We start from the raw sequence: 22,651 nt of genomic DNA on the forward strand, positions 1-22,651 counted from the left end.
GGCACCCTGAGGTTTCCTGAGGGGTCCCACAGGGTGGGGGACAAAGCGTGTGCAGGGCGGGGGGTGCAGGGGGCCGTGGGGCAGGGCGGGGGGTGTCTGTGAGCCCACGGGACGAGGTCCCCCCCCAAGTTCGGGCTGCTCCTGACCCCCCTCGCTTCCCCCCAGCCCAGGGGGGGCGATGCCATAACAGGCGAGAGGCCCAGCAGCCCCCCCGGGTTTGGGTAGGTCCTACAATAATTCGGGGGCTGCTGCGGCGTCGTGGCTGGCGGGAGGGGACAGTCCCCGGTGTGCGTGTCACCGTCCTGGGTGAGGTGTGATGAACGGGGCAGGTCTCAGCAGGGAGCGAGGCTGGGGGAGCTGGGGGGGGGGGGGGGTGTCGCCGTGTGTGTCCCCCCCCTCCCCGGGCCAACCCGCTGCTCGGAGCAGCCCCCCCCCCCCGTGCGGCACACGGGAGGCCACGGCCCCGCCGAGGGGGACACCGGGCTGGGGGCCTCCCCCGGGACCCATGGGGGGGGTCTTGGGGCACCTACACCCCCTCAGCTCCACAGAGATCCTGGGGTCCCCCCCATAGCACCCAGGGGGCCGGGGGTGTCCCCTTCCCAGCCCCTATCTGACCCTGCACACCTCCCTCTCCATGGGGGGGCCCGGGCCATTTCCCTCCCCCCCCCCCGCCATCGCCCTCCCGGGGGTCCCGGGGCAGCCGCCCCCCCCGGTGCCGGGGCTGAACGGGGCTGGGCGGTTCCCGGTTCCCGGCCCCCGCCCCCGGCTCCCCCCGCCCCTCCCCGCCCTCCCGCCGGTGCCGGCTCGGGGAAAGTTGCGGCGAACCCCGGTCGGCGGAGGCAGAACCGGCAACAGCGGGAAGACCGGGACACGGCGGCACCGGGGCACGGCAGTACCGGCGGTACCGGGACACGGCGGCACCGGCTGTACCGGAGCACGGCAGTACCGGCAGTACCGGCGCTTCCCGGCCGAGCATCCCCGGGTAGGAGCGCGCAGCATCCCCGGTGCACCCCCCCCCCCCCTCACCGCCTTCACCGCACGCCGGTGCCCCCCCCATCCCCGGTTCCCCCCCATCCCCGGTTCCCCCCCATCCCCGGTGCTCCCCCCATCCCCGATTCTCCCCATCCCGGTGCTCCCACCCCCGGTGCCCGGGATGCCATCTTAGCTCCGCCGCCCGGGCCGGTGCTGCCTGCGCAGCCGCCGGGTACCGGGTGGAGGAAACGGCGGGGGGGGGGGGGGGGGGCCGGAGGCCGTTGCCGGGGCTGCCGGGCGGTACCGGCAAGCTGTTCGGTTGCGGTCCGCCGGGCCCCGGGACCGACCGAGGGGCTGAGGGCGCGTCCCCGTCACCGCAGGGGCCATGGAGCCGCCTCGGAGCCTCCCGGGGCTGGAGCGTGAGGCGCTGGACCCGGCCGGTGGGTGCCCGTCCCCGCTGGAGATCAAGTCCGCCCCCAGCAAGAAGATCTGGGTCAAGCTCCGAGCGCTGTGAGTGACACCCCCCACCCAACACCCCCCCCACCCCAACTTCTTCACCCCCCCACCCCAACTTCACCCCCCCCCAGCTCTGTCCCCGCAGCGTGACCCCCAAACTGGACCTTCCACCCCCAACCCGCGACCCCTGAGCCCGCCTGAGCGTCGCACCCCACAAAACCTCTGATTCCCCCCCACTCTTTGGGGACCCCCCCCCTTACCATCCCTGGTGCGCCCCCACCCTCTGCCCCCCCCCCTCCTCCCACTCCAGGCAGGACCCCCTGGGACCTTCAGCTGCCCCTGGGGACCCCCCAAGTGTACCCCACCCCATCCCATCCACATGCTGCCCCCCGCACCCCCATGCAGGACCCCCCCGGTCACCCTTGGGACCCCCCTAGCACCCCCTTGAGGTAGGGGTGCGGGGACCCCCTGGGGCTGGGGGCACCCATAACCTTGGGGTGAGTCTGATGGGGCAGCTCTTGGGGTGCTGGGTGGGGGCCCCCCCCCAGCGCAGCCCCCAACACCCCTCGCCCCGGGGTGGCACCGTGGGGTGGGCAGGGGGCTGAGGTGCCCCCCAATTCTGGGGGGGGGGGCACAGCGGGTACCAGGGTGCCGGCCAGCCCCGGGGAGGGGTGACACCCCTCTGACACCCCAGGGTGCCACCCTGCACCCCCCTCCTCACCAGGGGGCCCTTGGTGGCCCCAAGGGTGCCACCCCCGCACCTGTGTGCAGCTGCGCTCACGCGTGGGCTCACGTGCGCGCGTGCCCCCTCGCGAACCGCTGGCACGTGCGCTCGTGCGGGTCCTCGTGCGGCGGGCGCAGGCGTGGGCGTGCGAGGGGCGTGCACAGCTGCGTGCGCGCTCGTGCGCAGGGCTGACCCGCACGTGGCGGCTGGCGAAGGCACGCTTGTGCACGAAGTGTGCGCGGTGCCGGTGTGCCGGGGGGACGTGAGGACAAGGACGGGATCCAGGTGCCCGTGTTGCACGCTTGCGGGCGAGCCGAGCTGCTGAGCGTGTTTCACACGAGCCCGAGGCCAGGGCAGGACTCAGCCGAGGCACAAAACATTGGTACCAGAGCTCTCAGGGTGCGCGTGCAAGCCTGAGTGTGCAACCGTCTGCGTACGTTGCTGTAGATGTGCAAGCACCGGGTGGGAGCACGCACACGCACGTGCAGCGATGCGTGTGAGCACACCTGGGTGCGCGCGGGTGGGAGCAGGGGCGCCCACGCGTGTGCACACGTGGGAGCAGGCGAGCGTGCACGGGAGCGCGTGTGCACACCCGCGCGCCGGATCGCACCTGAGCGTGCCCTGGGGAGCGCGTGCACGCGCAGGTGTGCGAACGCGTGGGCTGTGCTGCCTTCCCGCTCCCCCCCGCCCGCCGCCCCCTCCCTGAAATCACCGGCTGCCGCCCCCGCTGCAAGGGGGTGGGGGATCCGGGGGGGGGTCCCTGCCTGCGCCCTGCCTGCGCCCTGCCTGCACCCTGCCTGCGCCCCCCAGTCCCGTCGTCCCCCCCCGCCAGCACCGAGGTGGCAGCGGGCCCCCCCGGCCTGGGGACGGTGCTCAGCTCCCAGCGGGGTGACGGAGCGGGGAGCAGCGAGGTGGCAGGATCTGTGCCCCCCCCCCCCCGCCCCCCGCTTCCACCGTGGTGTTGGGGACCGGTGGCAGGTCCCCAGGGTGGGCATCAGCCAGGACGGGGCACCCTGTGGGTGCTGGAGGGGCAACGGCACCCGTGGGTGCACGTGGGGCTGCGGTGTCAGTCCCGGGGGGGGTCCCCAGCTGCACCCCCAGGCAGACTCTGCACCCCTCCCTGGCACAAGCACCGTCATCCCCACGGCAGGCCTGGGACGTGGCAGGGGGTGACACGGGGCGGGGGGGGGGCTGGCAGCAGCAGGGGGGCCGTGGGTGGTGACAGGCGGCCCGTGGGGACCGTGGGTGCGGGTGGCACCCACCCGGCAGCGTGACGCAGCCCGACCCCCCTGCTCCCACCGCCGGGCGGTGGCCGTCCCTCGTCCCCGGGCTGCCGCTCGGGGTGTGGGGGGGGTGGGGGTCCCGGCACCGGACGAGTGACACAGGGATCCCCCCGTGGTCGTGCCACCAAGGGTGGGGGGCCCGGAGGGTGGGTGTCCGTGGGGATGGGTGGCCGTGCGTGGGAAGGTGACAGCCGCCTTCCCCAAGGTCACATTCCCTGGCAGCGCGCTGGGCGCCGGAGCTTCGCGCTGGCTTTGAACGTGACGTCTGGCCGGGCCCCCCTCGGTCCGTTCCCCCCCCACCCCCTGCGCCGTCACCCCCCCGTGTCGCTCGCTCGCTGGCAGCCATCACTGTCACCTTGGCGGGGGGACGCGGTGGCCCCCACCCACTCGGGTCCGGTTGCTGTGCCAGGGGTGAGGTGTGGGTGTGCAACAGTTGTGCGTGCCTTTGCACGCTTGCGACGGACCTGCGCTCGTCCGAGCGCGCTCCGGTTTGCGGTCGTGCAACAGCCGCACGTACGCTCGCACACACGTGCGCGGACGTACACACGCAGCTGGGCTCGCCTATCCGTTTGCACGCTCACCCGCGCGCGCGTGCCGTCACACGAGGGGTCTCCGGCGCCCACCCGTGCGCACACGCGTGTGCGCGGGTTGTCTCCCGCTGCGCGGCCAGGCCGGGGTGACGCTAACGAAGGTTGGGAGGTCGTTAGGTGCCGGGAGGGGTGGGGGGGAGCGCGAGGACCCGGGTGGGACGTGGAGGGGAGGGGGGACGGGACCCTGCGGGGGACCCGGGGACGCTTTTGGGGTGCCAGCGTGGGGCGGCGGCCGCTAATTAAAACAAATTGTAATCATCAACCGGCAGAAATCCCGCGGGAGCCGGGGCGGATGCTGGCCTTCGCCAGCCCTCCTCGCCCTCCCCGCTGCCAGCGCCCCGTGTCCCCCAGTTGCGGTGACCCGGTGGCTTTGTCCCCCACTGGCGGGGTGATGGGGGGTCCCCCCTGTCCGTGCCCCCCCCTCAGGGTTCCACCAGGAGCCCCGTCCCCACGCGGTCCCACGGCCCCGCTGGCCTCCGCGTTCCCAGCGCTGGTGCCGATCCCGGTGGGGTCACGGCACTGTCCCCTCCTGGGGACCGTCCCCATGATCGGGGACAAGCGCCGGCATCTCCGCGGTCACTGTCGGCCGCGTCCTTCCCCTGGGGTTTGGAGCCGCTGCGGCTGTCCCCAGCGTTGGGGGGACGGGGGGGACACGGCGTGTCCTCCCAATCGGTGACTGTCAGGTTTTGGGGCCGGTCCCCAGGAGCGTGGTGGGGACCCCGTGACCCCGCTTGGGACCGTCCCCGTGACCCCGTGCCGTGCCTCAGTTTCCCCAAGGGACCGGGCTGGTGGGGACGCGCACGGCCACGCGTCACCCGCGCGGCCGTGCACAGACCCCGCGCGGTGTTGCACAAGCGCGTGGGACTTTACGTCGCCTTGCGCGAGCGTGCGTGACCTCGCGCGGCCTTGCACGAGCGCGCACGGGTCTCGCGCACCCTGCGCGCCCGCTGCCAGCGTCTCGTTAGCGCTAACGAGGCGCAGGGCCGCCGGAGCAGCCGTCCGGAAGCCACCGCCGCCGCGTCGCTCCCCCCCCGGGGTTTTTGTTCGGGGCTGTGAGCGGGGTGATGTCCCCACCACGGGGGGCACGGGGACACGTCCCACGGGACTGTCACCACCTGTCCCCGTCTTGAAGTGCCCCCCGAGCCGCGGGCAGGGCCGGCAGCGTCACGGGGACCTGCTGGCAGGGGGGGACAGGCGTCGCTGTCCTTGGGGACCGTGTGTCTGGGTGGTGGGGACCCAGTGGGTGCTGAGTGGGCAGTGATGGGGACCCAGTGGGTGCTGAGTGGGCAGTGATGGGGACCCGTGGGTACCGACAGGGACCTGGTGGGTGCTGGTGGCAGTGATGGGGACCCATTGGGTGCTGGTGGCAGTGATGGGGACCCGTGGGTACTGATGGGGACCCGTGGGTACTGATGGAGACCTGGTGGGTGCTGAGTGAGCAGTGATGGGGACCCGTGGGTACCGACAGGGACCTGGTGGGTGCTGGTGGCAGTGATGGGGACCCACTGGGTGCTGAGTGGCAGTGATGGGGACCCATGGGTACTGACGGGGACCCACTGGGTGCTGGTGGCAGTGATGGGGACCCGTGGGTACCGACGGGAACCCACTGGGTGCTGGTGGCAGTGATGGGGACCCACTGGGTGCTGAGTGGCAGTGATGGGGACCCATTGGGTGCTGGTGGCAGTGATGGGGACCCGTGGGTACCGACGGGAACCCACTGGGTGCTGGTGGCAGTGACAGCGAGGCCTCCGGGAGGGGACAGGGTGGCCAGAGCGCTGAGCCAGTCCAGGACAGGGACCGTTGTCCCACCAGCGACTGGCATTGAACCTGTCCCCACCTCATCCCTCCCCCCAGCCCGGGGGGACCTGGTGAAACCCTGAGCGGAGGGGGGGGGGGGGGTGGGCTGTGTCACCCCGTGTCACCCCGTGTCACCCCGTGCCAGCCCGTGTCACCTCCTGCCAGCCCGTGCCAGCCGGCGTGCGAGCAAGGCGGCTGCAGCGGGAGACATGGCTGCGGGGGCGGCGCTTCCCCGGGCGGCCAGATGGGATTTTCCCCCTCCGCCTCCGCGTCCCCCCGTCACGACAGACACACGGACACACAGACAGATGGCCGGGGGCCGGCCGGCTGCAGGCACACGCGTGTTCAGGCGTGTGTCAGACGAGGAGGGCTTGCCCGAGGCGGGGGGCCGGAGAGATAGCGCGCCTCCGTGCGCGGGCGTGGGTGGAGAGGCGTGCGCACGTGTGCAAGCGTGCAAGTGGGTGGGTATTTGCAGGTGCGGGCGCACGTGGTGCGTGCGCGGCTGTGCCGCGTGCGCGTGCTTGTGCGCAGCATAGGTGTGCGTGTGTGGTTCGCGCGTTTGCACACGCGTGCGCGCGTTCTTGGGCGAGGGGGGGGTGCGTACGTGTGCACACGTGCATGCCTGCGTGCGCACACCTCGCGCGTGTGTATTCGGGTGCGCGCGCACTGTAAATGCGTGTTCAGGCAGGCACGTGTGCACGCACACGTGTGTACACGCTTGCCGCGTGCACAGACCCGGGTGCTCTCCCTGCCAGGGCTGGGTCCCCCCCGCCGTGTCCCCCCTGCCAGGACGCTGCCGTGTCCCCGTGTCCCCCGCCACTCCCCCACCCCCCGTGTCCCGTGTGGGTGTCGCACGCTGGCGGGGGAAGGGCGGCCGCGCTGCTCCCCTGTCCCCACGTCCCCACGCTGCTGGGGCCACCCGTGGGTGCCGCCGTCCCGTCCCCCCCCCCTCCCCATGGCAGAGCCGGTGACGCTGCGCAGGGCCCACCTGCGGGGTCCCATCCTGCCGTGAGTCCCCCTCGGCACCCAGTGCGGGGGACGTTTCCGGGAGGGGTGGGGAAACTGAGGCACGGCAGGGTGGGGAGGGGTGCTGAGCACCCTGACCCCGCTCTGGGTCCCCAGGGTGTGCTGTGACCCCCCCCCCCCCCCCTTTCCGGGTTTGTCCCTGTCCCCAGGGACGTCCCAGCTGCCGCCGTGGCCCCGCTGACCCCGCGGGCTGCCGGGGGACTTTGTCCCTGGTGTCACCCAGGGCCCTGCGCAGGGTGGGGAGCGCGACACGGTGGGGACAGCCACCCTCCGGGCTGGGGTGATCCCCGAGCTCGGGGTGCCGGGGGGACCCTGTGACCTTTCGGGCTTCTCCAGTGTGGGGAGGGACATCTGCCACCCCCTGCCCTCGCCCCTGCCCAGCTCCCACAGGGGGGGGTGCCCCCTCCGCAGTGCTGAGTGCTGAGCTCTGGGTGCTGGGTGCAGGATGAACTCTGGGTGCTGTGTAGGTGCAGGCTGAAGGATTTTGGGTGCAAGGTGAGCTCTGGGTGCAGAGTGTTGGGTACAGGGTGTTGGGTGCAGGGTGCAGTATGAGCTCTGGGTGCAGGGTGCTGGGTGCAGGGTATGGGGTGCAGGATGAGCTCTGGGTGCTGTGTGCAGGGTGCTGGGTACTGGGTGCAGGATGAGCTCTGGGTGCTGGGTACTGGGTGCAGGATGAGCTCTGGGTGCAGGATGAGCTCTGGGTGCAGGGTGCTGGGTATGGGGTGCAGGATGAGCTCTGGGTGCAGGGTGCTGGGTGCAGGATGCGCCGTGCCACGACCTCGCTCCCACCTCGACCCTCCCCTCGCTCTCCGGGGGTCCCCCCGGCGCAGGCGCCCACCGTCCCACGACGCACCCGCAGGCGTGCGCTCACACCCACACCCCCCCCCCCCCCGCACCCGTAGGTGCTGCCCACGCGTGTCAGGGCGTGTGCGCGCGGGTCGGGCGGGGGGACCCCTCCGTCGTGGCCGGGGTCGGGGGGGGGGGGGAGGTCCCCCCGCTAACGCGCTGCCCGCAGGCTGCGTTACATGGTGAAGCAGCTGGAGACGGGCGAGGTGAACGTGGAGGAGCTGAAGAGGAACCTGGAGTACGCCGCCTCGCTGCTGGAGGCCGTCTACATCGACGAGACGAGGTACGGGCGGGAGCGACGGGGGGTGGCAGGGGGAACGCGGGCGGGTGATGCCCACCCCGACGCCATCCTCCGTCGCCCTTTTCCTTCCCCCCCAACCCTTCTCCGCAGGCAGATGCTGGACACGGAGGACGAGTTACGGGAGATGGGCTCGGACGCGGCCGTGCCCTCGGAGGTGCGGGACTGGCTGGCGGCCACCTTCACCCAGCAGGCACGGGCCAAGGGGCGGCGGGCGGAGGAGAAGCCCAAGTTTCGCAGCATCGTTCACGCCGTCCAGGCCGGTATCTTCGTGGAGAGGTGGGTGCTGGGTGGCGTAGCCCACTCCCCCCCACCCCGTGATGACCCCCCCTGGGTGAATTGGGTGGGTGGGGGGGTGGGTGGGTGGGGGGGACAAGGGAGGGGGAAATGGCTGGGGTGGAGATGGTGGTCCCTGATGGGTTGGGGCTGTCCCGTGGCACCCAGGGGCTGTGCCTGGCACCCAGGTGGGTTCCCAGCACCCAGGGCTGTCCTCAGCACCCAGGGGCTCTCCCCCTGCACCCAGGTCTGTCCCCAGCACCCAGCTGAGTCCCCGAGTGCCCAGGTCTGTCTCTTGCCCCCGGGGTTTGTCCCCCAGTACCCAGGTGGCTCCCCCAGCACCCAGGGCTGTCCCCCAGCACCCAGGTGGCTCCCCCAGCACCCAGGCCTGTCTCCCGGCACCCAGCTCTGTCCCCAGCACCCACATCAGCCCTGACTCCCACCCCCCCCTTGCAGGATGTTTCGCCGGACGTACACGGCCGTGGGGCCCAGCTACTCCACCTCCGTCCTGAACTGCCTGAAGGTACCGTGGGGTGCAGGGGGGCACCCTAATCCTTCCCCCCCCCACCAAGGGGTGCTGCCCCACCGGCCCGCTACCCCGGCCTGACAGCGCCTGGGCACGGCCCCCCACCCCCTGCCCGCACCGTTGGCTCTGGGATAGCCGGGGGAGGTGGCACCCAGCGGTGCCAGACATCGGTGGGCATCGCCGGGCACGGCACGGCTCCACGGGGCATGGCTGGTCATCCCTGGGCACGGCTCACCATCCCTGGGAATCCCGAGGGCTTTTCCGGGCATCCGTGGGCATTGCCGGGGTTGCCCGGCACGGTTAGGCGTGGGCTGGGTGTCACCGGGCATCGGGTTTGCCCCGGCACTGGGGTAGTGCCCCCGCCTCCCGCTTCCGCCCCCAGAGCCTCGACCTGTGGTGCTTCGACGTCTTCGCGCTGAACCGGGTGACGGACGATCACTCCCTGAGGACCATCGTCTTCGAGCTCTTCACCCGACACAACCTCAACAGCCGCTTCAAGGTACACCTTGAAAGTTCCTGCACCCACCCGTGGGCGCTCCCGGGGTGTTGGGTGCCCGGCACGTGCCGACGACTTTGCACGCGCGAACGCATCCGCCAACGCTTGTGCCCGTGCCGCAGATCCCCGCTGTCTTCCTGACGACGCTGCTGGACGCGTTGGAGACCGGCTACGGGAAGTACCGGAATCCCTACCACAACCAGGTCCACGCCGCCGACGTCACCCAGACCGTCCATTGCTTCTTGCTCCGCACTGGCATGTTGGTACGGGGGGGGGGGGGTGTGTGTCCCACTGGGGTCCCACGGGGGTCCCACGGGGGTGAGGGGTGTCCCGCGGGGGTCCCGGGCCGTGGCTGGGCCCTCGTCCGGTGCGCGGTGCCGGTGCGGCTGGTCCAGGCGATGCTTGTTGCCACGGAGACTGCGCCACCTAGCGACTGCGCTGTCGCCATGGAAACATGGCCAGGATGACGGGGGGGGGACGGGGGGTGACCCCTAGCTTGGGGGGTCGGGCGGGCACACGCGCGCTCTGTCGTCACCGCACGGCTGTCACGCTTGTCACGCTCGCGCGTGCACGCTCGCGGCGTGTTCGCACGCGTGACCGTGACGGGCGTGTGTGGCCGTTACGCGTGTGCCGTCACACGCAGTCGTGCAAACACACGCCCATTCGCGGGGTGGTGCCCGTCCCCGTCCCCCTGACACCTGCGTCCCCCCCAGCACTACCTGACGGAGATCGAGGTCCTGGCCATCATCTTCGCTGCCGCCATCCACGACTACGAGCACACGGGCACCACCAACAGCTTCCACATCCAGACCAAGTGAGGGCGGGTGACGCGGCGCGCGCAGCGCGGCACGGCACGGGTGGCGCGGCACGGCGTGGGCAGAGCGGGGCGGGGCTGGGGTTCTGTTGTGGGGACACGGGGGACGTTGTGGGGCACGGAAAGGACCGAGTGGTGTCTTGGGTGACACCCAGGGTCACGTTATGGCCGGGATACAGATGTGCTGGCCCCCTGGGGCCACCCAGGGCCACTGCTACGGCCGGGATACAGATGTGCTGGCCCCCTGGGGCCACCCAGGGCCACTGCTACGGCCGGGATACAGATGTGCTGGCCCCCTGGGGCCACCCAGGGCCACTGCTACGGCCGGGATACAGATGTGCTGGCCCCCTGGGGCCACCCAGGGCCACTGCTACGGCCGGGATACAGATGTGCTGGCCCCCTGGGGCCACCCAGGGCCACTGCTACGGCCGGGATACAGATGTGCTGGCCCCCTGGGGCCACCCAGGGCCACTGCTACGGCCGGGATACAGATGTGCTGGCCCCCTGGGGCCACCCAGGGCCACTGCTACGGCCGGGATACAGATGTGCTGGCCCCCTGGGGACACCCAGGGCCACTGCTACGGCCGGGATACAGATGTGCTGGCCCCCTGGGGCCACCCAGGGCCACTGCTACGGCCGGGATACAGATGTGCTGGCCCCCTGGGGCCACCCAGGGCCACTGCTACGGCCGGGATACAGATGTGCTGGCCCCCTGGGGCCACCCAGGGCCACTGCTACGGCCGGGATACAGATGTGCTGGCCCCCTGGGGCCACCCAGGGCCACTGCTACGGCCGGGATACAGATGTGCTGGCCCCTGGGGCCACCCAGGGCCACTGCTACGGCCGGGATACAGATGTGCTGGCCCCTGGGGCCACCCAGGGCCACTGCTACGGCCGGGATACAGATGTGCTGGCCCCCTGGGGCCACCCAGGGCCACTGCTACGGCCGGGATACAGATGTGCTGGCCCCCTGGGGCCACCCAGGGCCACTGCTACGGCCGGGATACAGATGTGCTGGCCCCCTGGGGCCACCCAGGGCCACTGCTACGGCCGGGATACAGATGTGCTGGCCCCCTGGGGACACCCAGGGCCACTGCTACGGCCGGGATACAGATGTGCTGGCCCCTGGGGCCACCCAGGGCCACTGCTACGGCCGGGATACAGATGTGCTGGCCCCCTGGGGCCACCCAGGGCCACTGCTACGGCCGGGATACAGATGTGCTGGCCCCCTGGGGCCACCCAGGGCCACTGCTACGGCCGGGATACAGATGTGCTGGCCCCCTGGGGACACCCAGAGCCACTGCTATGGCCGGGATACAGATGTGCTGGCCCCCTGGGGACAGCACTCTCCCTGGGGGGGGGGCTCAGTCTGCCCCCTGCCATGGCGGGGCCCCACCGTCCCCGTCCCCCCACGCCCAGGTCGGACTGCGCCATCCTCTACAACGACCGCTCGGTGCTGGAGAACCACCACATCAGCGCCGTCTTCCGCATGATGCAGGACGACGAGATGAACATCTTCGTCAACCTCACCAAGGACGAATTTGCGTAAGGTCCCCGTCCCCATCCCCGGGGCTGTCCCCAGGCGGGACGCGGGGTCCTGACGGCGTTTCCCCCCTCCCCGGGGTGCAGGGAACTGCGGGCGCTGGTCATCGAGATGGTCCTGGCCACCGATATGTCCTGCCACTTCCAGCAAGTGAAGTCCATGAAGACGTCCCTGCAGCAGCTGGAGCGGTGAGCGCGGGTGCCCACCCAGGTCGGGGCCGGGGGGGGTGTGTGTGTGTGTGTGTGTGCGTGGGGGGGGCCCGTGATTTTGGGGACAAACCTCAGCGCCGGGGTCCCTTCCCCAGGATCGATAAATCCAAGGTGCTGTCGCTGCTGCTGCACGCGGCCGACATCAGCCACCCCACCAAGCAGTGGTCGGTGCACAGCCGCTGGACCAAAGCCCTGATGGAGGAGTTCTTCAGGCAGGTAGGGCGCCCGCGTCCCCGGGGGGGGGTGCTGGTGGTGACACAGGGACCACCCCTTGGGGACACGTCTGCCTTGCCTTGCCTTGCCAGGGGGACAAGGAGGCCGAGCTGGGGCTGCCCTTCTCGCCCCTCTGCGACCGCACCTCAACGCTGGTGGCCCAGTCCCAGATCGGTACGTGGCAGTGGGTCCCTGTCCCCACCTTGTCCCCAATCCCCCCCTCCGGCCTCCCCCTGCCCCCCCCACCATGGGGAGGGGGTGTCCCCATCGACGCCGTGTCCCTGTCCCAACCCAGGCTTCATCGACTTCATCGTGGAGCCCACCTTCTCCGTGCTGACCGATGTGGCCGAGAAGATGGTGCTGCCCCACGCGGAAGACGGCACCAAGGCCAAGGGCAACGCGGCGGGCAGCCAGCAGGCCAGGTCAGCCGTGCCGGCCTGCCTCAGTTTCCCCATCCCCGCCACGGGGAGGTGGTGGAGCTCAGCCTGGGGGGTTGGGGGGGGGGGGGCACCCACCTTGTTTGGGACCTGGGAGGTGGCGGCGGTGGCTCTGCCCTGTTCCCAGCCGTCCCCGTCCCCGCAGCTCGCAGTGGCGACAGCCGTCCCTGGATGAGCACCTGGAGCTTGGGGACATCAAAGCCGACCTCGCCGGCTTCCGCTCCACCTGGGCCAAGTACATCCAGGAGAACAAGCAGAAGTGGAAGGAGCGGGCGGCCAGCGGTAGGTGACGGCCACCAAGGCCACCGCGGCCACCGGGGAAGGGATGGGGACCGCCCAGGGGACGCAACGGGGCCAGGTCTGTGTCGAGCATCCCTGGGTGGGGAGGTGACCCAAGCACAGGGTGGGTGGTCCCCAGATTTGTGGGGTGGGGGACAGGTTGGGGGGGGTGTCTTGGCCCCCGTGGGTGGCCGGAGCGACCCCCCCGCCCCAGCCCCGCGTCCCGCCGCAGGCATCACCAACCAGGCGTCCATCGAGGAGCTGTCACCCTGCGAGGAGCAGCCGCCCGCGGCCTCCAGCCGGCACAGGCAGAACGGGGACGTGGAATAGCACCGGGAGGAGCGAGGTGGGTGCGTGGGTGGGGGGCAAACGAGGGTGGGGGGGATTGGTGGCATCGCCGGCACAGCCCTGAGCGCGTGTGTGTGTGTGTGTGTCCCCCTCACGCCATGGCAGGTCCTCGCCCAGCCGAGTGACGCCGTCTCGCCCAAAGTCTTCGACGCCATCGAGTTCAGCACCATTTGCAGGGAAGGAGCCGCCCGGGACCGCACAAGGATTCGTGCCGACACCACAAGCAGCCCCGGGGCCGGTAGCTCCCCCCCCCCCCCAAGTCCGGCCAGCTCCGGCTGCCTGTGCCAAACCGGCCGCCGAGCCGCGTGGCCTCGGGTCACGGGTGATGGTGACGCCAACCCTCTCACTGCCACGCCAGCGGCTGCCCGGCTCCCCCCTCCAGCCACCCACCCCCCCCCCCCCCCCGGCCGGGTTTTGTCCTTATGGCTTTTTAAAAAAAGCTTCTTCTCGCCCCGCCAGAGCGCCGGGTGCTCGAGGGGGGCTGGGGACAGCAGGGGACCGAGGGATGGGGTACGCTGTCACCCCAAGGGTCACCGCGATCCCCTCTGTTCCAGCTGGGTCCATCTGGCCCCAGACGCTGGGTGACCCCGAATGTCTCCATCCCGCCCCGCGCATCCCTGTCCCAGGATACACATCTCTGCGTCACCCCGGGCCGGGGACACGTCCCCGTGTGGCTTGTCCCCAGCTCCGCTGGCCCCAAGGGCACCTCAGGGCTTCCCCTTGGGGTCCTGCCCCACGCGGCGTGGGTGAGGCTGGGAGACACGGGTGGGGAGGGGGGCAACGAGGAGGCGATGGGGCTGGGGGGTGGTGGGAGGGCAGGATCAGGCCCCGAAGCGGCAGCGCCAGCCCCCGGTTCCACCAGCCCTCGGTGCCGACATCCCCCAGCTCCGGGGTGTTTCCAGCATCGCTGGCTCCGGCGGGGCCTCCAGCATCCTCCGGCTCCAGCGTGCCCCGCTGCCCCCCCCACGGCCTGCTCTGCCTCCGGCATCCCGGCTCCGGCGTGCCTCGGGCATCCTGCGGCATCCCGGTGTGCCTCGAGCATCCTGTGGCATCCCGGTGTGCCTCGAGCATCCTCCGGCATCCCGGCTCCGGCGTGCCTCGAGCATCCTGCGGCATCCCGGTGTGCCTCGAGCATCCTCCGGCATCCCGGCTCCGGCATGCCTCCAGCATCCTCCAGCATCCCGGTGTGCCTCGAGCATCCTCCCGCTCCGGCATCCTCCCACTCCGGTATCCCGGCTCAGGCCGCCCTGTCCCGCCGTGGCCGTCGGCCAGCCGCCGCGGTGACACGGCCCGTCTGTGTTTGTACTTTTCTACCCTGCGGTAACGCGTCGTGTCCCCACCCGGTCACTGCTGGCAGAGCTCCACCTCGCACCCACCCCACGCATGTGAAACAAAGCGCCGCCGCTAACGAGCGATTAATAAAACCGTACGCCACCACCGCCAGCACCCTCGTCCCGGGCACCCGACTCACCCCTGGGTCCCTCCTGGGGGTGGGGGGGGGGGTCCTGTGCCACGGCCGGGGGCTGGCTGAGGTGGGGGGGGACAGAGGGGGGTGGCACAGCTGGAGCGGACCCCCGGGGTGGGGGGTGTGTGTGAAGCGCAGAGGTGGGTGCAGCACCCAATGGGGGTCCCGGCCTCCCCCCCCCACCCGGCGCGGAGGCAAGGAGGAGGCGGTGGGGAGAAGGGATCCCTTTAATACCGGGGGGGGGGGGGTGTCCCCACACCCACCCAGGTGTGCGCACGTGTGCTCTGTGTGTATGCACGTGGGTGTGCGTGCAAATCACAAGTGCAAAGTGCATGGGTGTGCTCTCCCCCCCCCCCAGCGTCCGCGTGTGCACGTGTGTGTGTGTGTGTGTGCGCGCGTGCGCAGGTGGGTGTGCAAACGCCCGGGTGTCCCCCCCTCCCAGGTGCGTGCGCGTGCACGCCTCCCCGCCGCGTGTGTGCAAGCGTGCACGCTAACCCACATGTGCATGCACGCGCGTGTGTGCCGGGCAGGGCGCAGCTCCCTCCTGTCCTTGGGAGCAGCGGGGGCCGCGTGTCCCCCAGCCTGGGGCGGGCGGTGACAGTGGGGTGGCCGGGGGGGGGGGACGGGGACCCCCCGGGGCTGGCAGTGACGGGGGGGGGGGTGGCTGGAGGGGTGCTGCTCGGTGTCCCCCACGTCACCCACCCTGGGGACGGGGTGGGCGTCCCGGCCTGCCATCATCCCCAGAGCCCCCCCCCCCCAGGGGGGAAGGACCTGCCCGTGGCAATTAAAAAAAATAAAATAAAATAAAATAAAAAAATCCTCCGGAAGCCCCAAAGCAGCCGGTGAAATCTTAGAAAACGATCAGATAAAAAAAATAACGCGGCGTTCGGCTCCTTCGGCCCGGCCGCGGCCTCGCTCCTGCCACCGCTGGCACCTGGGGACGGGGGGAGCCACGCTGGGGGACGGGGACGCTGCGGGGGGGACAGACACACACCCACGGCTCTGGCCCCAGCCCTGCCCCGTGCCCAGCAATGCCAGAGCCACGTCGTCCCCGCTGCCGCCCTCGCCCTGTGCCACCGTCCCCTTCCCCGGCACGGTGCCCAGGGCACCCCCGGTGTCCCAGTAACCCCCAGTGCCCCCCCCAGTGTCCCAGTACCCTCCCAGTGCCCCAGTGTCCCAGTAGAGTGTCCCAGTACCCCCCCAGTGCCGCAGTACAGTGCCCCAGTACCCCCCCAGTGCTGCAGTACAGTGTCCCAGTACCCCAGTACCCTCCCAGTGCCGCAGTACAGTGTCCCTGTACCCTCCCACTGCCCCAGTACCCCCCCAGTGCCCCAGTAGAGTGTCCCAGTACCCCCCCACTGCCCCAGTACCCCCCCAGTGCCGCAGTACAGTGTCCCAGTACCCCAGTGCCGCAGTACAGTGTCCCAGTACCCCAGTACCCTCCCAGTGCCGCAGTACAGTGTCCCAGTACCCCCCCCCAGTGCTCCAGTACAGTGCCCCAGCGTCCCAGTGCCCCACTAGCCCAGTACCCCTCTCAGTGTCCCAGTACCCCAGTACCCTCCCAGTGCCCCAGTACCCCCCCCAGTCCCCCCCAGTCCGTACCTACTGGCTGCTGGCAGCACCCTTGCCGCTGGCCTCCTCCGGTGCTATATGGGTGCCCTCCTCAGCCAGGCTTTGCCGCCCGTCCCCGTGGGTCCCTGTGGGTGCCGTGAGGTGGGTGATGAGCTCAGCCCCCCCCCCCCCTCCCCTCGCTGCACCCCACAAACCAGCCCAGCACCCCACACCCCACACCCCACACCCCCCCCCATGGCTCGGGGGGCGCGGAGGCTCCCGGGGCAGAGTTAAGGGAGGAGGGGTACTCACGCTCACCAGGGCCGGGGCCACCCTCGTGCGTGGCCAGCGGGCAAGTGCCGCCGGGGCTGTGGCTGTGCTCGGTGTCACCGTGGTGGCAGTGGCCGGGGCCACGTTCTTGGCCGGCGGCGGCGGCCTCCTCCTCTTCTTCCTCGCCCTGCGCCTGCTTGCACAGGTGATGCTCCACCATCATCTGCAGCTCTGCCAGGCAGGGAGCGGCGCTGGGGGGGACGGGGACGCGGGGTGGCAAGGAAGGGGGGGGGGGGGGGGGGGGGAGCAGCGGTGACCGTCCCCACGCTCCCGGTGACACCGGGGAGGTATAACCCAGGCTTGCTTCCGTCCCCTCCGGTGGCATTTGCCGTGCCCAGACCCCACGTGCCCACGGCCACGCTGGGCACAGCATCCCACCCGCATGTCCCCTGCGGCCCCCTCCGGGGACTGTCCCCTCCCGTCCCCCGTGTGTCGGGTGTCGTGTCCCCCCCCCCCCCCAATACCTTTCATGGTCGGGGTGGTGCGGGAAACCTTCTTCCTCTGCCTGGGTGACATGGCCAGACCCGACTGCGAGGGAAGGGGAGGCGCGTGAGCGGGGGGCTGGGGGGCACCCCGGGGGGCTGGGGACCCCCCCCGCCCCGTACCCCCCCCCCCATGGTGGCAGCACCCACCTTCAGCAGAGGGTTGGGCAGCCGGTCCTCATCGATCTCTGGGGGGGGGGGGGACACAGAGTGGTGGGGGGGCAGAAGGACCAGAGGTCAGCAGTGGGTGTAGGGTGCTGAGCGCCATCCTGCACCCCCCAAGGTGAATCCGGCCCCACCGGGTCTGTCCGTCACCCATGGGTGCTCGGCGTAGCTGTGGGTGCCGTCGGGACGGTCCCGCTCCCCTCCGGCGCTCCCACCCCCCCAGCATCGCCATCGCCCCCCGCGTTGCCATGGGAACCAGCGTCCCATCCCCTGCCGTGTCCCACGAACGAGGGTGGCCGCCGGTGGCTCAGCCCTGTCCCCGCCTGTCCCCCCCCCCCCCACATCCTGACCCCCCCCGGGTGATGCTCAACCCCCCGGAGCCGGTTTATTCGCAGCCGGAGCCGCTGTCCCGAGTGGGTGCAGGGTCTGGGGGTGGCACTTGGGGACAGGGTCTCCGAGCCACCGGCGTGTCCCCGAAGCAGGGACAGATGAAACCACCCAGCCTGGGGTGGGGGGGACACAGGGGGGGCTGTGACACCACCGCCAGCCGGGTCAGACCCCGTCGCCAAAGGCCACATGCCGGGGTGGGTCGGTGACCGAGAAGCTCTTAAATGTCACAGCTGGTGTCCCTTGCTCGCCGTGCCAGCACGGGTGGCCCTGTGCCGGTGTCCCCGGTGTCCCCAGCGCAGTGTCACCGGCAGCTGCTTCCCCTGGAGATGGATGGGCTGAGCGAGACCCCGGGCTGGACCCTGGAGCGGGGAGGGCAGGGGCTGGGTGGGACGCGGGGACGGTCCCGGGGTGGGGGACACGGGGCAACAGGGTGCCGCTGTGGCAGGTTGCAGGATGAATCCCACTGCGACCAGCGTGCTGTGGTCCTGAGCGCCATGTGTGGGGGTCCCTGAGCATGATGTAGGGGGGGGGTCCCTGAGCACCCTGCAGGGTGGGGGTCCCTGGGTGGAGCCTGGGGTGACAGGGGTGACGTGCAAGGACCCACCTGGGGACGACTGGTCGCTGCTCAGGACCAGGTTGGCAGGAGTCGGTCGACGCCTCCGGATCTGGGGGGGGGGGGGGGGGAAACAACAAGAGAGAGTCGGGACCCGCGGCTGCACCCCGAACCCCATCGCGCCCACCCGGATTGCCACCAACACCGAGACCCCCCCGCCCCGTGATGTCCTCGTGCCCGGGGCGGTGGTGGCCCCACGGGGACGGAGGACGCCAGTCGGGGCGCTGAGCCCAGCGGCTCCCGTGGCCGGACACACATGTCTTTTAAATCAACTAACGACAGCCGGCAGCTAATTATACCCCAGCCCGGGGAAGCGCTTGGGGACATCGGTGCGGTGACACCGCCGGGGCCCTGCCCTTCCTCCGCGGGCACAGTGTCCTTGCCCAAGGTCACCTGGAGCATCCTGGGCTGCTCTCGCCCCACGTCCCCCCCACTCCGGTACCTTCAGAGGGGGGTTTGTGGCCTTGTCGGAGGATTCGGTGGCCACGTCGTGGCCGGTGGCGGTGACAGCGGTGACAGCGGTGACAGCGGTGACAGCGTGCCCCGCGGCCGCTCCCTCGCCCCCTTTCCCCGCTGACCCACTAACTGAGTTGCCCCCCCCCCCCCCCAAAAAAAAAAAAATGAATTTCCCAGTGAGGATTCCCTAATGAGGCGGGATGCCTAATGAGATGCTAATGAGATGCTGATGAGGCGGGTGAGCGGGCGGGGGGGGGAGCCCCCTCCCCACCTCCCCCAGCCCCCCCCCCCCATCTTCTCCGTGTCGGCCCCGTTGCCATAGAAACCCGCGATCTGGATTTTAAACGGAGATTAGAGGGAGCCAGGAATCACCACCGGGAACCGCCGGGAATCGCCGGGAATCGCCCTCTTCCCACCAAGGACCCACCGCCGAGCCCCCCGCTCTGGGGTCAGGCTCCAATCCCCCCCCAGCACCCAACACCCAGTGATGGGGCTGGGCTGGGCACCCCCCCCCCACCCCAGGGCAGGATCAGGCCCTGCAGCCCCTCGGGCTGGACCCCCAGGTTGCTCCAGCACCTCCAAAGCCTCCCCGGGGTGTGGGGCAGGGCTGTGCCCCACGGCGAGGGGATGGCGTGGTGGGGGGGACGACACACGACACTGGTGCCACCCACTCAAGGTCACCCAGGTGGAGCTGAGCACCCCAAGGTGCGCTCCCCTTCCCGCTCCGCACCGGGATGACTCCCGCCCTGACGCCCCGGGGAGGGATGCTCTGGTCCTCCCTCCATCCCTCCCTCCCTCCATCCCTCCCTCCCTCCATCCCTCCATCCCTCCATCCCTCCATCCCTCCCTCTCTCCCTCCCTCCCTCCCTCCATCCCCAGCTCGGCCGGGGCGCCGTGCTCTCCTCCCGCTGCTATTTTTAGATCAATCTCCACCATCGATTAAGAAGCGCAACGGCCGACAGCGGCAGGAGCCCGGCCCCGGCAGGCTGTGGCGGGCGCAGCACGGCTTGCCAGGGTGGGGGTGCTCCCTCCAGGCCTTGGGAGGGAACTGGGATGGGAGCGGGATCCGGGACCAGAATGGGATTGGGGATGGGAATGGGATGGGTCCGGCTCATCTCTCAGCATGACAGAGCAAAGGCCCCCAGGCTGTCGTCCCCCCCCCCCCGAGCTTTGGGGACACGCTCTGCTCAGGGGGGACTCGGAGACCTGGGCAGAGATGTAGGACAAAGCCCTGGGCCAGGCCTGGCACCCATGGGTGGCACCCAGGAGCACCAGGACAGACGGATGCTCTTGGCAGAGATGGAGGTCAAGGAGCTGCGGGACCTGTGGGGACACGGGGGACCTGAGAAGGTCCACGGGGACAAGGTCCTTTCGGAGGGTGGGGCTGGCCAGGCTTGGGGACAACCCTGCGGGACACGGGGACACCGTGCCGCAGCCTGGCCGGGGGCTGACATGGCCGAGCCCTCTGTCACCGCGAGCCCCCGACGAGGGGAACCCCCATCTGGTGTCCCCTGCAGGGACACCCCAAAGAGGAGCTGTAAACCCAGGGAGGGGACATCGGCCTCGTCACCTGCTGCCACCGCACGGGGCCGGCTGTCGGAGCCCTGCCGCACCCCCAGCGCCACCAAATCGGGGCTCTGACCGGTGCCGAGACGTGGCTGAACTCCCCTGGGAGGGGAAACTGAGGCAGGGATGGGCAGGGGACTCCCCAGGGCAGGGTCGGGCCTGAGCCCCCCCCCGTATCCCGGCTGCGACGGGAGGTGGGACGCAGGCACCCCTGCTCCTGGCTGCAGCCAAGGTGGGTGCCGGGGGTCTCGTGCCCATCATCCTGCAGCCCCCTCGTCCTCGCTCTGGGGGGGGGGGGGGCCACGCTGCAAATGAGCCGTGCGGCAGCCCCAGATGGTGCGTGGCCGTATTTAGCGACAGCGAGATGCTCGTCGGGGAGGCGGCCCGCGCTCGCCTCCGCGCCGCTGGCACGCAGGGGCTCCTTGGCCACGAGCCACCACCCAGCTGCTGGGGACCCCCTGGCCTGGGAGGGGAGGGGACAGGGCGGGGTGGGGGGGGGGACACGGGACACACACACAACTGGAACCCCCCCAACCCCTCATCAGCATCCTCGAGCCCCCCGCAGAGCTTCCCACGCCTGGCAATGGTGTGGCCGGGTGGTCCTCCCAAGACAACCCCAACCCCCCCCTTCCTTGTCCCCTGCAGCCCCCAGGGTTGGGGGGCACATCCAGAGTGGGGTGACGTGGGGACGGAGAGGAGGGGGGTGGCAGGGGGGGGGTGTCCCCAACTGCCTGTGGCCAACCCTGCCCCGTCCCTCGGCCGGGCCACCCGGTCCCCGCTGCTATTCTGGGATCCCCTCCAGGGGTTGAGCAAGGGCTGGAGGGAGCTGGGGGCCCCCGGGGGGGGGGGGGGGGGGGGGGGGGGGGCCGTAACCCGACCCCGGCCCCGGGACACCCCCGCGGCCTCGGGCTGAGCCAGCACATGGCCCTGGCACCGCCAGCCCGGCCCGGCGGCCCCGGGAGGGCTTTGGGGTGCTGGGAGGGGGCTGCTCGGTGGGGGTGACACCGGGGGTGTCCCCGGTACCGGGAGGGCTGCGCTCACCTGGCAGCGGCCGGGCATGCCCTCCCACGCCGTGTCCGTGTCACCCCCGTCCCCCCAAATCCCGGGGTGCCACCACCGCCCCGGGGCTGCCCGGTGACACCCCCCCACCCCCCCCCCGGGCCGTGCCCCGTTGCCCGTGCCCTCACCGTGCCCTTCCCGTGCCTGCAGCCCCCCGCTGCCCGGCAGGACCCCCCGGCTCCCCCCGCGATCCCCCCCCCCCCGGTGTCCGTCCCCCCCCGGTGTCCGTCCCCCCCCGGTGTCCGGTCCCCCCCCGGTGTCCGTCCCCCTCCGGTGCCCAGTGTCCCCCCCCGGTGCCCGGTCCCCCCCCCCCCGGTGCCCAGTGTCCCCCCCCGGTGCCCGGTCCCCCCCCCCGGTGCCCAGTGTCCCCCGTCCCCCCCCCCCCCCGGTACCTGCTCGGCCGCCTCCGGGTCGAGGTGCGGCTCCAGCAGCGGCACCGTGAACTGGATCTTGCGGGGGCTGTTGGGCTCCATGGCGGGCGGCGGCTCCGGCGGCTCCGGCGGCTCCCGGCGGCTCCCGGCCCTGCCCGGGGCCACGCCCCCGGCCACGCCCCCGGCCACGCCCCCGGCCACGCCCCGGCCACGCCCCGGTCCGGTCCCCGGTCCCCACCCGCGCGCGCACGGATGGTGGGACCTGGCGGGAACAGGGACAGGGACACAGGGACACAGGGACGGACACAGGGACACAGGGATGGACACACGGACACAGGGACACAGGGACGGACACAGGGACACAGGGACGGACACAGGGATGGACACAGGGATGGACACAGGGATGGACACACAGACACAGGGACACAGGGATGGACACAGGGACACAGGGATGGACACACGGACACAGGGACACAGGGACCCAGGGATGGACACAGGGACGGACACACAGATACACGGACACAGGGACGGACACAGGGATGGACACACGGACACAGGGACACAGGGACACAGGGACGGACACAGGGACCCAGGGATGGACACACAGACACAGGGACACAGGGATGGACACAGGGACACAGGGACGGACACACAGACACAGGGACACAGGGATGGACACAGGGACACAGGGACGGACACACAGACACAGGGACACAGGGACCCAGGGATGGACACAGGGACGGACACACAGATACACGGACACAGGGACGGACACAGGGATGGACACACAGACACACAGACACAGGGACACAGGGACGGACACAGGGACACAGAGATGGACACACGGATACACGGACACAGGGATGGACACAGGGACACAGGGACACATGGATGGACAATGGGACACACAGACACAGGGACAGACACACGGACACACGGACACACGGACACAGGGACGGACACAAGGAAGGACACTTGGACGGGCAATGGGACACAGGGACAGACACACCGACAGACACATGGACACACGGATGGACACACAGACACAGACAGACACACGGACACAGGGA

The 22,651-nt window shown here is 70.9% G+C and overlaps 2 protein-coding genes across 5 annotated transcripts; one reads left to right on the top strand and one right to left on the bottom strand.

The window, feature by feature from the left end:
- Window positions 1–786: 786 nt before the first annotated feature.
- On the top strand, window positions 787–13,514 carry PDE1B (phosphodiesterase 1B). Of its 3 annotated transcripts, none has more exons than XM_075737726.1 (16): window positions 787–1,004; window positions 1,353–1,482; window positions 7,864–7,977; window positions 8,086–8,271; window positions 8,725–8,791; window positions 9,177–9,293; window positions 9,413–9,553; window positions 10,004–10,104; window positions 11,524–11,649; window positions 11,734–11,835; window positions 11,952–12,072; window positions 12,162–12,243; window positions 12,365–12,491; window positions 12,652–12,788; window positions 13,018–13,131; window positions 13,239–13,514. In XM_075737726.1, the coding sequence occupies exons 2-15, from the start codon at window positions 1,358–1,360 to the stop codon at window positions 13,113–13,115; spliced, it is 1,644 nt and encodes a 547-aa protein (XP_075593841.1). In that variant the 5' UTR covers window positions 787–1,004; window positions 1,353–1,357; the 3' UTR covers window positions 13,116–13,131; window positions 13,239–13,514. The 3 variants fall into 3 exon arrangements, with proteins under 3 accessions (XP_075593841.1, XP_075593839.1, XP_075593840.1); XM_075737724.1 differs by having other exon boundaries at window positions 796–982; XM_075737725.1 differs by having other exon boundaries at window positions 796–982; window positions 13,018–13,135; window positions 13,239–13,368.
- A 1,901-nt stretch (window positions 13,515–15,415) lies between these two features.
- PPP1R1A (protein phosphatase 1 regulatory inhibitor subunit 1A) lies at window positions 15,416–21,738 on the bottom strand. 2 transcript variants are annotated; one of them, XM_075737805.1, is made up of 7 exons: window positions 21,603–21,738; window positions 18,121–18,181; window positions 17,112–17,149; window positions 16,944–17,007; window positions 16,462–16,650; window positions 16,201–16,295; window positions 15,416–15,532 (listed from the first exon to the last, which is right to left on the bottom strand). In XM_075737805.1, the coding sequence occupies exons 1-6, from the start codon at window positions 21,681–21,683 to the stop codon at window positions 16,201–16,203; spliced, it is 528 nt and encodes a 175-aa protein (XP_075593920.1). In that variant the 5' UTR covers window positions 21,684–21,738; the 3' UTR covers window positions 15,416–15,532. The 2 variants fall into 2 exon arrangements, with proteins under 2 accessions (XP_075593920.1, XP_075593921.1); XM_075737806.1 differs by having other exon boundaries at window positions 15,416–15,569.
- Between the last annotated feature and the right edge of the window lie 913 nt (window positions 21,739–22,651).

The sequence above is a fragment of the Balearica regulorum genome, chromosome 29 (assembly GCF_011004875.1).
Source record: "Balearica regulorum gibbericeps isolate bBalReg1 chromosome 29, bBalReg1.pri, whole genome shotgun sequence".
Lineage (NCBI taxonomy): Eukaryota > Metazoa > Chordata > Aves > Gruiformes > Gruidae > Balearica > Balearica regulorum.